The sequence below is a fragment of the Schistocerca gregaria genome, chromosome 5 (assembly GCF_023897955.1).
Source record: "Schistocerca gregaria isolate iqSchGreg1 chromosome 5, iqSchGreg1.2, whole genome shotgun sequence".
NCBI classification, from domain to species: domain Eukaryota; kingdom Metazoa; phylum Arthropoda; class Insecta; order Orthoptera; family Acrididae; genus Schistocerca; species Schistocerca gregaria.
The window spans coordinates 92,774,484-92,791,609 of NC_064924.1; the positions used below are offsets into that span (position 1 = coordinate 92,774,484).

The 17,126-nt window shown below is 40.9% G+C and overlaps 1 protein-coding gene across 1 annotated transcript in view; it reads right to left on the reverse strand.

The window, feature by feature from the left end:
- The window catches only part of LOC126273105 (uncharacterized), an 84,517-nt gene extending 72,154 nt beyond the window's left edge, over window positions 1-12,363 (reverse strand). The window contains exons 1-3 of the mRNA XM_049976543.1: window positions 12,224-12,363; window positions 6,512-6,581; window positions 4,331-4,459 (exon numbers count right to left, since the gene is read on the reverse strand). Of these exons, the coding sequence (XP_049832500.1) occupies window positions 4,331-4,429 (99 nt within the window). The 5' untranslated portion in view covers window positions 4,430-4,459; window positions 6,512-6,581; window positions 12,224-12,363. The remainder of the gene's footprint in view (window positions 1-4,330; window positions 4,460-6,511; window positions 6,582-12,223) is intronic.
- Between the last annotated feature and the right edge of the window lie 4,763 nt (window positions 12,364-17,126).

Here is a 17,126-nt window from a genome sequence, read left to right on the forward strand (position 1 = left end):
CAGAAGCGACTCTCATCGCTGAAGACAACACGTCTCCATTCGTCCCTCCATTCACGCCTGTCGCGACACCACTGGAGGCGGGCTGCACGATGTTGGGGCGTGAGCGGAAGACGGCCTAACGGTGTGCGGGACCGTAGCCCAGCTTCATGGAGACGGTTGCGAATGGTCCTCGCCGATACCCCAGGAGCAACAGTGTCCCTAATTTGCTGGGAAGTGACGGTGCGGTCCCCTACGGCACTGCGTACGATCCTACGGTCTTGGCGTGCATCCGTGCGTCGCTGCGGTCCGGTCCCAGGTCGACGGGCACGTGCACCTTCCGCCGACCACTGGCGGCAACATCGATGTACTGTGGAGACCTCACGCCCCACGTGTTGAGCAATTCGGCGGTACGTCCACCCGGCCTCCCGCATGCCCACTATATGCCCTCGCTCAAAGACCGTCAACTGCACATACGGTTCACGTCCACGCTGTCGCGGCATGCTACCAGTGTTAAAGACTGCGATGGAGCTCCGTATGCCACGGCAAACTGGCTGACACTGACGGCGGCGGTGCACAAATGCTGCGCAGCTAGCGCCATTCGACGGCCAACACCGCGGTTCCTGGTGTGTCCGCTGTGCCGTGCGTGTGATCATTGCTTGTACAGCCCTCTCGCAGTGTCCGGAGCAAGTATGGTGTGTCTGACACACCGGTGTCAATGTGTTCTTTTTTCCATTTCCAGGAGTGTAGTTTATTGCTAAACTATCTACAACTTGGAGGTTTGTCATGCGATATTTAAGCATATTTTACGTATATATCTCAATTTTACTCTCATAGATGAATGGTATAAAACACAAAGTATGTGTGTAGTGGATGGACTAGCTGAGGACAATGACATTGATAAATTCCTTTCAGAAGATGTAGCCTTCACCATATGGAGCCAAGGGCCAATGACAGGGTCTGTGAATTCTATCATTTTAGCTCCTGTTTCTCCCAGCTGCTGGAATGTGGCGAGATGTGCCACATGCTAGTTTTGCATGTTGGGAAGACAATGGCAGAAACCCGAGACGTTTATCGCCAGCAATTCCCATGGTCAACGGTCGTGTGAGTGAGGGACTGTGAGTGCCTCTTAAGCCAGAGTACTTCAAAATATTCTTTTAAAGCAGTGCAAATCACAGGAGTTCGTCAAAGAGTTTCAATAAAAGCTTCCAGATTTCCCTAAAGGCGGAAGGGGAGAACTGAACACCGCTATGTTTCTGTGAACGGTGTGGGAAGCGAACTGCTTTTACACGCCCAGACATCATGCCGTCAATCGTAAAGTGAGGGCCAAGACACTGGTTACTCTTAGCTTGTTGACAGGGATCACAACAAGTACTGGGGAAGAAAATTCTGCAAGCTTTCACTACATGTAGCAACAAAGAGTGAGATTTTCAGTGGTCACAGTGGCAACCCTGTAATTTTCGTCTCCTCTTACGGTAATTTGGAGAAGTATGTCAGAGCAGGTAGTCAGCAGTGCGTTTTGGGGCGAGCACACATTAGCGGCGGTTCGTGTCTCGTTCGGAAGTCTCCCTGTGGCGCACTGCTGCAGCGTCACGCTCCTTTCTCTGTTTCTGAGTGAGACTCGCGTTTGCGTCGTCTGTGCACTGCGTAGCTGACACTTTGCGAGTCTCTTTCGTTACTTTCTGACTGATTTCCATCGTTAGTTCTCTCTCAAACTGGGATCAAAACTCGAAGCTATCCAGTATATATCGATTGTTTGACCTGAGCAGCCTTTGGGAGGGGATTTGCATATTATTACGCTAGTGCTTCAGAAAAATCTTAACCTTCTACGCAGATTGCCGTTTAAATATTTTGATGAAGGTAATTGTTAATCAATCCAACTTCAACTTGAAAAATATAGACTGAGAGAAAATAAATTAATTATTTTTGAAATGAGTTTTACTCAGTCTAGTTTTTATGAAACGACACTTTTAATGAAAAATATCGTCAGAGGACTCTAGCTCACTGAACTACAGTCTCAATATGACGCAGTTTCCGATATAACAGAGGTGACATTACACCTTCGTTTTTTTTATAAATTTGAAAAGTTAGCTGGATACTTTCTAATTATACGAAAAGAATTAAATTTTATTTTGGGAATAACGAAATTTCACCTTCATTGGGATTTAGCAGCATTAATAATTATTAATTTAACATTTGTATTATTGTGTTGGATTCTGCCTGAGCTCAGAATCGCTTCCTTCGCCGTTTGCGTGGCAGGCAGCTTGCAAAACGTAACCACTGGAGAACTTCAGTCGACTCGCACACAGTACAACTGGTACGGCAAAGAGCAATAAACAAGTTAGTAGTAATAATAGAAATAACATTTTCAAAATAATTTAAATTCGTGATGAACACAATCGAACCCTTTTTTTTTTCATTCCTCAGAGAATTTCATTTTGTCCCTCAGCGGTAATTACCCCCAGCTTGGGAACCATAACCAACATAAAAATCGACAATAACTACAAAATTACACAACATTTGTCATTCTGTGGTATCGTAAGGACCCTGGAAGGTACGTAACGGTACATCAGAGAACTGTTTATTTACGATTCTGTTGTACCGTACAGATATTTACCGAATAACGTTTTCCTTTAACAACAAAAAATTTGTTACCAAATACCAGAAGATCTCACCCTTTGCATAAAGACATTGTATGTCTACCCTTGCGAATTCTAAGTCGAATTTTGTCCACTACTTTTCTGGCCAAATCAATGAATCTGGAACATGATTTCACCTACATCACTTAATATACGAAATACGCCACCACAGCTGTAGCTTGAGATAAAACGCCTCAGAACGCGATAATATATCATCACCAGCAATAGAACTGTTCCCCAATACAGAAGGAATCAGTTCCACACCTGTTGCTAAATTGAAACCACAAACGGCAAGGAACATCAACACGCTTGGCAACGTTGCCAAGTAAGTCAATGAAAGGAAAGCCGAAGTTTTAAACCCAGTTGCGAAAACGCACTTGACCTCTTAGCCACAAACAATCCGGAGCTAATAGAGAGCATCGTGACTGATACAGGGATTAGTGATCACAAGGTCGTTGTAGCTAGGCTCAATACCGTTTCTTCCAAATCCAACAGAAACAAACGCAAAATAATTTTATTTAAAAAAGCGGATAAAGTGTCACTAGAAGCCTTCCTAAGAGACAATCTCCATCCCTTCCGAACTGACTATGCAAATGTAGAAGAGATGTGGCTCAAATTCAAAGATATAGTAGCAACAGCAATTCAGAGATTCATACCTGATAAACTGGTAAGAGATGGAGCTGATCCCCCATGGAAAAAAAACAGGTCCGAACGCTGTTGCACAGGCAACGGAAAAGTTCCCGTATAGAAGACAGATTAATTGCATTCACTGATGTACAGAAGCAACTGAAAGAGTTGAAAACAATGAAGTCACAAGGTCTGTAGCTTTGCTGATGTGGAGTCCACATTACACTCAGGTTGATTTAGTGCAAGTACACTGTTCCAATCCGGTATTCTTACTCAATGTCTGCTGCTACAGTTCGCTATGATTTCTTTTAGGTCAATGATACGAAAATATTGATTCAGTGTCTATCGCTGTTTTCCTTCTGATGCAAACACCGCCAATAAACAACTTTAATTTACTTTAGGATTTCAGTTAATGTGACATTTAAAACGTCAACAGCTCTTTGTTGAAAAGATCTGCCTCGGTATTTTTGTAACAGATCTGACAAAGATTCAAGGAATCTAGATACTTAAGATGTTCATCCTCTGTTGGTGCAAAGTGTTTGATATTTACGTGGAAGTAGTGGTTACATGGATTTTTTTTTATTTTATATTAAAATGTATTCACTATTTCACGTCCTTTCCCTATTTTGTTCTATAGGACTGGTAACTCGAGTACGATGATTACATTTCAAGATTTTTCCTGTTTCCTCTTTTAAAAGATGGAACTCACACTACTAAACTCATTATCTATGAACCGATACAGCTTATAAGAGGAAGTATACTAATATGTATTTTCTTGCGTTATTTCATGCTATGCATTATAAATTACGTCCAACACAACAATTACTCTATGGAATTCAGGATGAGGCTGGCAACAGATAATTCCACGGTTGAACTGAAAGGTTTTTACTTCCATTACGGAGACTATAGATTTCTCCTTCAAATAAAACAGTTTCAGTTGAAAATTTGAATGTGACGTAACGATTAAGTCTTTGATGTAACACCACGGTATATTTACAGTGTACTGTGTCTAGTATATATGAATTATAATTTATGTTATTCTTCTACTCACCACTGCTTGCATAGCTAAAGCTCCTGCAATACATTACCTCTGCCCCTTGTGTGCTGTCGCCTTCTCCGTGCAGCTCCTCCATCCATCTGCAGCGGTCCTGGGCGCTTCCGAAATGCTTCAGCACCCACACAGACATCAGCTCTTGCTTGTCCTTCGAGTATGTTTCCTGCAACGGGAAAACACAGTTAGATTAATTCAGGATTACTTTCCCCGTCAATGAAACATATACCTATCAAAACAAAGAGTTGTCAGTATTTGTATTCCAAAAGAACACCGCTTTTCCGATCTTCTATTATTCATCTCGTCTACACTTCCATCCTGCAGCAGATGAAGACACTGCAGTCAGTACAGGGTTAACGAAACGATAGATCCGTTTAAATAGAAATTTCTCTCTATGCTGAGTGTTGGATCATTGTTGTCAACGGTGGCGTGAATGACGAAAGTACAGAGAATGCGAGCTACAAGGGGTTTGTCCGTGATGATGTTACACAGTTTCAGGAGTGATACAAACGGATAAATATATCAATCCGACGCATTGGACTCTCGTCCAGAAACGACAGAGTCTAAATTTGCAAGCGAAAATCGTTCCGATACCTCTGACAGTGGAAATCCTTTGTTTTTCATATTTTGGGATTAGATAGTTTGAACCAAAACAACAAAAATATCCAGTAAACAAGGGCTCTAAAATACATACCTAATGAGCTATGAGTAGTTGTTCAGTAGAAGAGATGTATTTCACAGTAGCAAACGTTAATAACTGCTCATAGCCCTTCAGGAAAGAACTTTAGAGTTCACATTTAGTGAACCCGTTTTTTTATTTATCGATTCTACTTTCTCCCCAAGTACGGACAACGAAGAGCCTGCTGCAGAAAGGCGAGTGTCAGAGACACCAGAATAATTTTCGCTTATAACTTTCGACTCGCTCGTTTACTGGACATGGCCCCCTACTTCACGCTGATTCATTTACCCTTTTCTGTCAATCCTGACAGTTTGTAACATCATCTGTAGACTGCATATTATTCTCCAATTAAGACATTACCGGTAAGTACAATTTGTACACTGCTTGGTGAAAATGTTATCTCTCATTATCGTTCGACGACTATTGTGTGTGTATCAACGTAGTATATAGAAGTATAAAGACTGTAATTTTTCAGATTGTATTCTGGTGTGTAACATCCCAGTCCGTCGTTAGCTGTAGGTACTAGTAACATCTAACTCAAGTCAATCTGTTCTAAAATTGTAGCATTTCTGATTGACATATGAGAACACACCAATTTGAATGTTACCAGCCAACAGCTAATGCCGGTACAATTTCTCCTATGTGATACCCAGCGGCATTCGTGATTTGGAATAACGTAGAGGTAATTGCAACAGCTTACAACCAAGACAAATCTCTGAAGACAGTGGACAGAAGCAGGAAACTGTAGCCATTTTAATTTTCATTGGAGAGGGACATGTCCCAGCTAAAAGTATCAAGGGAGTATTCGTAAGCCTGTGTAACAGGACAGAGTCGGTGACTTTACTGGCGAGTGTTACAAGTACACAGCACATATTGAGAAGATAAAAGTTAATTAGTTACAGCACTAAGTATCCAAGCTATCAAAATTTTTTATTAGAAAATGTCATATTTGCCTTGAAATAAATTAAAAATTATTCCTAATCCCCAGTTCGAAGCAAGTATTTCGAAAAACTGACCTTAATTTCAATCCATTTTCCAGTATGAAAACCTTGCTAAACATTTCCAGATGGGGAACCATCTGATTCACTACCTAGTCAGCTGCCATGTGACTGACAAGATCTGGCCTGTGGAACCTACCTCAAACTATCCACACTACTCTCTGTGGTAGAGAATGAAATGTATAAAAAGATAATTTCAAATTTTCACTCTGTACCACTTCCTTAATCGCAGAGTATCATTTCTTTTACAGGTAGAGTCAAGGTTAGATCGTGACTCATAGACTACACTACGTAGACAGACTGAGTTACTATTTACAACAAGTCTTATTTAAATTAAGCTTCGTTAGGCTTCTGTTGTGATAAGTACAATTAACCATATATTACAATTTTTCGTCAGGTCAGAAATGATGCCAAGTACTCTCCATCATTACTCAGTTAACTACTAATCAAAATAATGAAACGGCTAGTGGACAAGTAGTAGCATCTTACAAGTCTTTACAAAGATTTTGTAAGTTCTGTTCATGTTTCTTTCAATACATACTGGGATTTGGTTGGCAGGGCTCACTTCCCTAGCCTGACTGTCAGGTGTTGGCGCTTCTTCAGGATGAACTCTGAAATAAATTAAATATTTTTAGTTTTATTTATTCATGATTTTAAAATCGTTTTACAAAAATTTATTCATACAAGGAAGTACACATGTAGCAGCCATGGCAAACTGTTATATAGCTATGATTACTTTAATTTGATTAAAACACATATATGATTATCTCACATAAATAAAGCAAACTCTTTGATGCTTGAGTTACTGTTACAATATGGTTTTTGCACATTCTTCATACCCATTCTTTGAACCTGATTGAGCTGTTTCCCTACAATCAGATTCCTGAAGCGTGAGAATGAATACTCAAGTCCCAGCACACATCTTCAGAACATAAATTTGGATAAGCCAAAAAGCCCCTCCCAAACTCCCTCCAACCCTAGAGGTTACTGTATGGGGCAGTAATTACCGAATATTCACGAATTCAGCTGCGCTACAAGGTAAGTTCCACGCTGAAGAATTCTGAACCCATAGCACAACAGGCCGGACTCACCTGCTGGTCCTCCTGGACCTGCCGCCTCGTGGCAGCCTAATGGAGAGGCAGCAGGCCAGCAGCCGCCGCAGCAGGCCGCGGCTGGTCTCGCCCTCCCCCACCTCCTCCTCCCCCACCTCCTCTTCCTCCTCCTCCTCTTCCCCCACCTCCTCCTCCTCTTCGCCTCCCTCTGCCTCAACCGCATCGCGGTGCTGCTGTGGCGGCTGCTGTCGGTCTGTTTCGCCTCCGCCTTGCCTCTCTTGTAGTTTTGGCATGTCATCGTAAACCTGCTTGCGTAAAATGGGTGATGGGAAAACAAGACAGAATATACTCCTTGTAGGGTTATGTCGGAAAGATGGTCACTTGGTCCAAAAATGTAGTTATTCAAGTATAGCTTGTTAACACAGAAGGGATTTTGGTTTACAACAAATAGTGGCCCAAATTTTATGTGCAATACTGTTTGCCTGAAGGCAGTTACGTAAACTGTATGGACCAGATCACAGTAGAGTTTAATTCACAGTGCCCTCATTTATGAGCTTCCATCACAGTTTATAGGGGAAATCGGGTGTTACTATCATATTGATGGTCTCACCTGTTGTAAGCATAAAATCCAAATACCTCAAATAATTTTTCACAATGAGAGTGGGTGTTGTTGTATTACTGAGTGAATAGACTTTGGTTACTGATACAGAAATAGTAATGCTTTATATTTTTTACTTCCGAGTTAAACCAACAGTGCACGTGAAGTTACGTGTGTATTGGTGATTTCTGACCCTTAAAAGAAAGACTGCTAACGAATCGCTAAAAGTTGCATTAAATAGGTAATAATCTTAAAGTTCATAGAGATAATAAGTGAACTAGACTCACCATTTTTTTTACAGTGAATAGAGAGCAGCTACTGGCTCATGTAACTATGTTCCTGTATTCTGCTTAAAATGTACACCTAGAACAGCGGTTAATAAAAGCGTAAATAACCTACATTTTAAAATCGTGAGATATACAGCCAGTCCATTGGGCGAATAGTCTGCTGCTTTGTCTTGAGCTACGGCTAATCCCTTTTTCTTGATATTCTGAGCTGTGTATCTTGCTGAGTGTCTTATACTAAGTACACGGGTTTTGAGTGGCTGTTGTAAGTAAATACTCCATACTCATATGGCCTTTGCGGTTTGGGAACGTATTTACCTTAGTGGCAGTCCATCTGGACATAGAAGATGCAGCGAAACTTTGCAGCCTCCTTAAAAAATTTTTCTTTCCAGAAACAGTGTACAAACTAATCGTTCAGTGCTTTTAGTGTGAGAATACTATAGTTGTTTGTTATGAGGACATATCATAGCAGTAAGGAATAGTACAGGTGTCTGTAGACAATGCGGTCCAGGATGTACTGTTTATTGTACATAGTAATGTTGGTACATTCTGAGGGTGTTAGGTGATAGAAGAAACAATTTTTCTGAAAATGATGCAGAACATACATGAGGGAGAGAGTGGACCTATTCGCAGTGCAACATTCGATATAATTAAATAAAAGAAAAGAATATTGGTTTGATTAGTTATAGTACTTCAAATCACTTTATGACAATTTATGAGAAATGAGCCATAGTCGAGTACAGATAAGGCGTGACGAGGATGCAGCCTGAGTGTACTTCATGCTGTGCCTCTGCTGTCTTCACTGCGCCTACCAACGGCGAGCTGTCTCCGGAGAATGGAGAACAAATAACGTTAAGTAATAAAACGAGAGTTATTTGTTTATCTGATTAGAGGAATGTTTTTGGACTGTTGTCAGACAGCTATTCCCTTTCAATTGCGAATAGAGTTAAACACTGTAGGGAGTTATTTTGGTATCCCAAGCGGACTGTGACTTGTTTAAGTGTGATTACGAGAATTTAACGCTCGTGAAGTAGAGTTCGGATATTTAAAGGAAATACTAGAATCTTTTTTAAAATGGCAGAGCAGTATCCACTCCTCTTAGCAGAAATTCTAGAGGAGATTAAACAGTATCGTAAGAAGAGAGAGGAAGATACTAAACAGTTCCGTGGGGAGACAAAACAGAATACTGAAAATTTGTCACACGGTCAACAATGCTTCAAGGAATGAGTTAGTTAGCGCAAAACAGGACTAAAGCAGTTTTAAATAATACGATAATCTTGAGTTTACAGATGTTTGTACAAAAATAGGAAATCTTGAGGAAAAATTAAATGAAGCAAAAGAGGAACAGGAAACGTCTACAAGTCCCTCGCATCAGGATGTGACTGACCGGATTAGTACAAATCATATTAAAGATAATTCTGAGATTAACAAGTTAAGTACTAGTGTATAAGAGTGAAAACTAAGGCACGCAGATAGGTAGTAGATAATGTGAAAAATGCTAACATTTTAGTATCTGAATTCATTTTTAATCAGAATAAAATCAGCACTAAGCGAAAACCAGATGGTGGTATTCGTTGTTATGTGTGTTTCACTCCATGTAGTAGTACAGATAGTGTGCTGATAGTGATTGAAGGAAATCTGAGAAGGATCATTGGGATTTTCACGCACCTTTATTAAAAGTAAGTCTCATGTGTAGTGAGTATGTTCGCGTAGTGGAAATAAACTAGTAATGAGAGACAGTATTAACCATTATCCTACATTCGACCCTATTGCTTGTGTGCATCTATTAATTTTTCTTGTAGCGTTTATAGGTGTTCTTCCAGAGTCATGGGGTAATAATAGAAGTGTGATGTTAAATTTAAATGTATTTTGAACTGTTCATCAATTTATTGAAGCTTTTAAACAAAGTATTCGTCATTGAGTAGGCAACACAAACTAAGACTACAGTAGTTTGGCCCACAGAAATACAACGAGAGATGGGGAGGAAACGGCAATTTTATGAACTACAGTTCAAATGAAGTAAACGATTTGCATCTCGCCGAAGAACTTGTTACTTGACTACCAGATGGAAACATTAGATCAGATACATTGTTTGAACTGATGTAAAGAGGGAACTATACAGGGGGACTTAATTGGGTGTCTGTAAAGTACATATTTAAGTATTGGTTGGTTTCATGGCTGGCCATTGCCAGGTTATACTCTGCGTGGAATTGCGGGTTTAAGCGACTTTTCTATTTAACAGGCGAAATTATCGGTTTAAAGTTCTACCATTTGGACAGAATTTTGTGTATCAGAGTTCATTCAATTATTAGTTCTTTCCTTAGGAGATTAATTATTAAGTAAAATATTTGTATATGTTGATGACGTATTAGTAGTATCTAGAACATGGAAGAAACACACAGAAATGTTGGTTAAGTTATTTAAAAGTTTAACATCTCAGGGAATTTTTGGGAAAAATTTCAAGTCAGGAGTCAACATTACCTAACCCAAGGAAATTCTCGGCAATTAAACGTTGTTCTATCCCTACAAGTAGGTAACAGCGGAAGGCTTTTCTAGGATTTAACGGAAGGAATATTCCTCGTAATTTAATGAATAGTGTGCACTTTAATACGTTGTTATAAATGACTACACCTTGAGGAGGGGATGAAAGTTGTCAACAAGAGTCTGATGCTGTGGTACGAGAATTTAGTAATCCTAGATTGTTAGGGCGTTCAGGTTTGACCAAAGAGTTTTGTGTGGTTCCAGACGCGTAATGATTTGGATTGGGTTGTCAGGTGATCAAGGAAACGGTAAATGACGGAAGAACAATGACATTAGCATTTGACAGTCGTATGTTAACCAACTGTGAGTGGAATTACTCAATTACTGAAAAGGATACTATAGCAGTAGCAACGGCTCTAAAAAAGTTCAGGTATATATTCCATGGGAGAAAGATTGGATTACATACTGTACAAAGTTCATTGATATTTTTATGGACAAGGATGCTCTTGCACAGTCTTTTGATGCGATGTTTTCTTTTTTATCAGGAGTATGATTTAGAAATACGATATATTATAGGAAAGGACAATTGTGGGCCAGATGCACTATCTCGCCTGTCTGTGGAATGGAAAGCGATTATAGCTGTCAACTGAGAAACGAGTTCAGTTTTCAAAGTTCGTCATTTAGAATATGAGAAAGAGTTTGAGGCATTACTAAAAAATCTTAGTAGAGCACAAAAGAAGGAGAAGTATCTTACAAAGGAAGGGTGACAAGTAGGGATACCAGTGAAGGGGATGTGGATTTGCTGTAATGACTTTTTTTTTTTGTTAGCAACTTCCCACGACGCAGTATCAACTTAATTTGTAAAAGAGTTTCTGGGTATTATAGTATACACAAGTGTATTGCACACTTACATAACTATTATTTTGCATGCAAAGGGTAATAGTAGGATAGGTAGGAAGGAGTAGAGAACTTGTGAGGTGTGCCAATAAACGAAGATGAAGAATCAGAAAGACACAGTGCAGCCTGTTACAGTAATACCCAAGGGTTTGTGTGAGATATTTCAGCAGTTGTTATTCTAGGACTATTGTCAAGAGATGTTGGTGGAGAGATTTTTGCTGTGCATGTATTGGAGGTTTAGTCCAATTTTGTGAAATTGTGTCAATTGAAAGTGGCGACCAGTAATACGGTTATGCATATCCTGGAGAGTCGTATTTCCCTATCGTAGAAACCATTGCGGCTCGTCAGACACTGAAGTGCAATTTGTGTCTTATGAATTTCAACATTTCTTGAAACAGAACAAAGTACAAGAGTTGTTAATAGCCATACGTCACCCAAATCGAATCCTTGAGCGAGCATTATCCACTTATTTGGGAGGCATTTGACTTGGCCTAAATTTATTCGAGAATTTGAGAGGTTACTGAAAGATAAATCTCCTGTTAGTATTGTAGTGGCGCCTAGAGGGATAAAAGAAGGCAAGATACAAATGTATCGTCTTTCTGACTAGATTAAGTATACACCTGTAATACCTAGCTTTAGATATAAAATAATTGTGTAGATACCTATTTAAAGGAGAGTACTGAAACCAGCAACTTGGTGCCTAATGATGCTAAAAGTAATGGTAAACATAATTTTGTGGGAAAGACGGTGTAGAGAAGGACGTGTACCGTACTTTGTGGTAAGAATGTACGTATGAATGTGGGTGGAGTAGAAAGTTTATCAACAGAACTGAATTTATATTGCTGAATCAAGTAGCGAAGAACAGAACTGTAACAGCGGTAAGATTATTACTATGTGATACCTGAGCTTCTCCTGGCGTAAACTATGTTCAAAGTACTTACGGGCATTCAGCCAGGTTGAATTTTCGACAACTGCCGATATTTCGGCGGATGCACACTCCGCCATTTTCAAGGCTTAACTGCAACGACCAGACGAAGTGCAGAAAACACGAGAGCTCGGTTCTGCGAGTCTAACAGAAAAGATAACACACACCTAAACAAAAGCCACCAAAGATGAACGAAGTCAGAGCTATCGATAGTAAGAAACTATGGACTGGTAGTTGAGGAAACGTTAACTCTGTCCCTATGTTTTTTAACAAGTGAAAGAGCAGGATTCCAGGCCGAGTTTAAACAAAAGCCTCCATCCCTATTCACAAGGTTGCTAGCCAATTTAATTTCAACAGACTCCTTAATCACACTATCCCAATAGCCGGACGTGCATGCTAATATCTCGGTATTATTATACCACATGGGGTGACCAGTGTCCAAACAATGTTCGGCAATAGCAGATTTGCTAGGCTGCTGTAGTCGCGTGTGCCGTTTATGTTCAATACACCGGTCCTCCACGGTCCTGATGGTCTGACCAATGTATGCCATGCCGCAGCTACAAGGAATGCGATAAACACCTGCCTTACGTAAACCAAGATCATCCTTAACAGACCCCAAAAGCGCTTTAATCTTAGATGGAGGTCGGAAAACACATTTCACATTGTATTTCCGTAAAATACGACCTATCTTGTTTGAAGTGCTTCCCATGTAGGGCAAAAAGGCAATCGATTTAGGAGTCAACTGAGAATTATCATCAGTCACCTGGCGCACAGTTGGTTGATATCGCAACGCCCGTTCAATCTGTCTTTCACTATACCCATTGTGGTGGAAGGTAGCCTCAAGATGGGCCAGCTCAGCAGGCAAAGTCTCAACGTCGGAGATGACATGTGCCCTGTGTACCAGGGTACGAAGTACCCCTTCACGTTGGGCCGGATGATGACAACTGTCCGCCTGCAGATACAAGTGAGTGTGAGTACGCTTCCTATAAACTGCATGTCCCAACGATCCATCCACCTTCCTCCTAACCAAAACGTCAAGAAAGGGAAGGCAACCATCCTCTTCCACCTCCATGGTAAAACGAATGTTGGGGTGGATCGAGTTTAGATGTTCTAAAAAGGCATTCAAATTCTCCCTGCCATGCGGCCAAACAACAAAAGTATCGTCAACGTATCTGAAAAAACAGGCAGGTTTCAATAGCGCCGACTCCAATGCACGCTCCTCGAAGTCTTCCATGAACATCTAAGATTAAAGCGCTTTTGGGGTCTGTTAAGGATGATCTTAGTTTACGTAAGGCAGGTGTTTATCGCATTCCTTCTAGCTGCGGCATGGCATACATTGGTCAGACCATCAGGACCGTGGAGGACCGGTGTATTGAACATAAACGGCACACGCGACTACAGCAGCCTAGCAAATCTGCTATTGCCGAACATTGTTTGGACACTGGTCACCCCATGTGGTATAATAATACCGAGATATTAGCATGCACGTCCGGCTATTGGGATAGTGTGATTAAGGAGTCTGTTGAAATTAAATTGGCTAGCAACCTTGTGAATAGGGATGGAGGCTTTTGTTTAAACTCGGCCTGGAATCCTGCTCTTTCACTTGTTAAAAAACATAGGGACAGAGTTAACGTTTCCTCAACTACCAGTCCATAGTTTCTTACTATCGATAGCTCTGACTTCGTTCATCTTTGGTGGCTTTTGTTTAGGTGTGTGTTATCTTTTCTGTTAGACTCGCAGAACCGAGCTCTCGTGTTTTCTGCACTTCGTCTGGTCGTTGCAGTTAAGCCTTGAAAATGGCGGAGTGTGCATCCGCCGAAATATCGGCAGTTGTCGAAAATTCAACCTGGCTGAATGCCCGTAAGTACTTTGAACAAGATTATTACTATATGATGAGTACATCTAACCAGTAGATGAATATTAAGAAGTGGGAATGAACGAAAACTAAGCAAAGAGAAGAATAAAAATATTTTAAAAAATCGGTCAGAAGGCAGGATTATCAGAAATATTAAGAAAGAGTGAAGTTTGAGGGAGACATAAACTAGTGGTTATGGTAGAGTACAACGTGTTGTTCGATATGTTGTGAAATTATTGTAACTAGAGGACTGGGAGTTTGGACGGGCCTTACTACACTTTTGGCAGGGCAGTTTTTGCTCGGGCGGCAGGGAATTTCTTCATGCAGGGATCCATAGTTGCTACGAATCACCGCTCAACCCGACTGCCGAGCAAATGCAAATTTATGTTGTTGTGTGAATGTAGTGCTGTTCCTTTAGTCGAGTAAATGGTTCTACGTCGGTTTGGATCGTAATAAGGGCAGCCTTCAAATCCGAGATCCCGAGGCGAAAATTAGAGCTCAAGGAAAGGCAGAAAGTCTATGCTAGGCGCATGAGGGATAGCTACAGCTGTTTCTGGTTTGTAGATGAAAGAAAAGTCGTTAAAAAGGTACCAAACAAAATAATTGTAGAGCCAGAGATAACTTACAAAAGCGTTTGGTACTAGCCTCTGGTGCTGTGAATTAATACTTCGAGGTTTAGAACGACACTGGTGAAACTTCTGTGTATGTGGTTATTGACAAATTATTTTGGATATTAATATTTGTAAAAGTTGCGGTTCTTGACCGTTATTAGCGTTTCGCGAAACTGAGTGTATGCTGTAGTGATAACGTCGTGGTGAATTTGAACGTAAATGTCCTTGGTTCCCAAACTTAAACAGCTGTATGAGGGCAGGTTGTCCGTTTATCAGTTCACTGGTTTACTATTGAGAGGAATTGGTTGATTATCTATTCGTTACTAAACTCAAGATTGTAGGCGGATTGGATGACTGGTATGGTGGGGACACAAAAGGGATCCACGACTGTTTTATGGATGGAATTGTTTGTTGGAAGTTCCTTATGTGGAAGCTATCGAAATGCTGCATAGAATTAATTGAAAGGGGGGTGGGGGCGGTCAGCCCTGTTCCATTTTAGAAGACGAAAAAATAGTGATTGATGATACCTACAGGGTGTTTCAAAAATGATTGGTATATTTGAAACAGCAATACAAACTAAACGAGCAGGGCTAGAAATACACCGTTTGTTGCAATATGCTTGGAACAACAGTACATTTTCAGGCAGACAAACTTTCGAAATTACAGTAGTTACAACTGTCAACAACAGATGGCGCTGCGGTTGGGAAACTCTATAGTACGACATTTTCCACATATCCACCAAGTGTAGCAATAATATGGCTTAGTCTCTGAGTGAAATTACCCGAAACCTTTGACAACGTGTCTGGCGGAATGGCTTCACATGCAGATGAGATGTACTGCTTCAGCTGTTCAATTGTTTCTGGATTCTGGCGGTACACCTGTTCTTTCAAGTGTCCCCACAGAAAGAAGTCACAGGGGTTCATGTCTGGCGAATAGGGAGGCCAGCCTACGCTGCCTCCTGTATGTTTCGGATAGCCCAAAGCAATCGCACGATCATCGAAATATTCATTCAGGAAATTAAAGGCGTCGGCCGTGCGATGTGGCCGGGCACCATCTTGCATAAACCACGAGGTGTTCGCAGTGTCGTCTAAGGCAGTTTGTACCGCCACGAATTCACGAAGAATGTCCAGATAGCGTGATGCAGTAATCGTTTCGGATCTGAAAAATAGGCCAATGATTCCTTTGGAAGAAATGGCGGCCCAGACCAGTACTTTTTGAGGATGCAGGGACGATGGGACTGCAACATGGGGCTTTCCGGTTCACCATATGCGCCAGTTCTGTTTATTGACGAAGCCGTCCAGGTAAAAATAAGCTTCTTCAGTAAAACAAATGTTGCCCACATGCATATCGCCGTCATCAATCCTGTGCACTATATCGTTAGCGAATGTCTCTCGTGCAGCAATGGTAACGGCGCTGAGGGGTTGCCGCGTTTGAATTTTGTATCGATAGAGGTGTAAACTCTGGCGCATGAGACGATACGTGTATGTTGGCGTCATTTGGACCGCAGCTGCAACAAGGCGAATGGAAACCCGAGGCCGCTGTTGGATCACCTGCTGCACTAGCTGTGCGTTGCCCTCTGTGGTTGCCGTACGTGGTCGTCCTACCTTTCCAGCACGTTCATCCGCCACGTTCCCAGTCCGTTGAAATTTTTCAGACAGATCCTTTATTGTATCGCTTTTCGGTCCTTTGGTTACATTAAACCTCCGTTGAAAACTTCGTCTTGTTGCAACAACTCTGTGTTCTAGGCGGTGGAATTCCAACACCAGAAAAATCCTCTGTTCTAAGGAATAAACCATGTTGTCCACAGCACACTTGCACGTTGTGAACAGCACACGCTTACAGCAGAAAGACGACGTACAGAATGGCGCACCCACAGACTGTGTTGTCTTCTATATCTTTCACATCACTTGCGGCGCCATCTGTTGTTGAAAATTGTAACTACTGTAATTTCTAAGGTTTGTCCGCCTGAAAATGTACTGTTGTCCCAAGCATATTGCAACAAACGGTGTATTTCTATCGCTGCTCGTTTAGTTTTTATTGCCGTTTCAAATATACCAGTCATTTTTGAAACACCCTGTAGACTAAGACGTATTTTATTTTTTTAAATGGGATTATGTATGGAGAAGTATGACAGCACTCGTCACAATCCTTCGTCAAGCAATACGCAGTTTCCTAGCAATAGAATAATAAAACAAAGGCTATTTATCGAAAATAAAATAAAATAAAATAAAGCAAACCCATGCTCTAAACTAGAAATCTGGATCCCTACCTACTCACACCTTAACCCTAAAATGAAATCATTACAGACTGGAACGTCACAATATGGCAATGTAGAATTATTGGAAAATGTTACTACGTAGCTAAGGAAGAAAGAGTTATTACAAAATATAGTTAAGATTCTTTCTATAACAACACAAAACATAGTATTTTTAATTTTTCTCCAAATCAGGCTA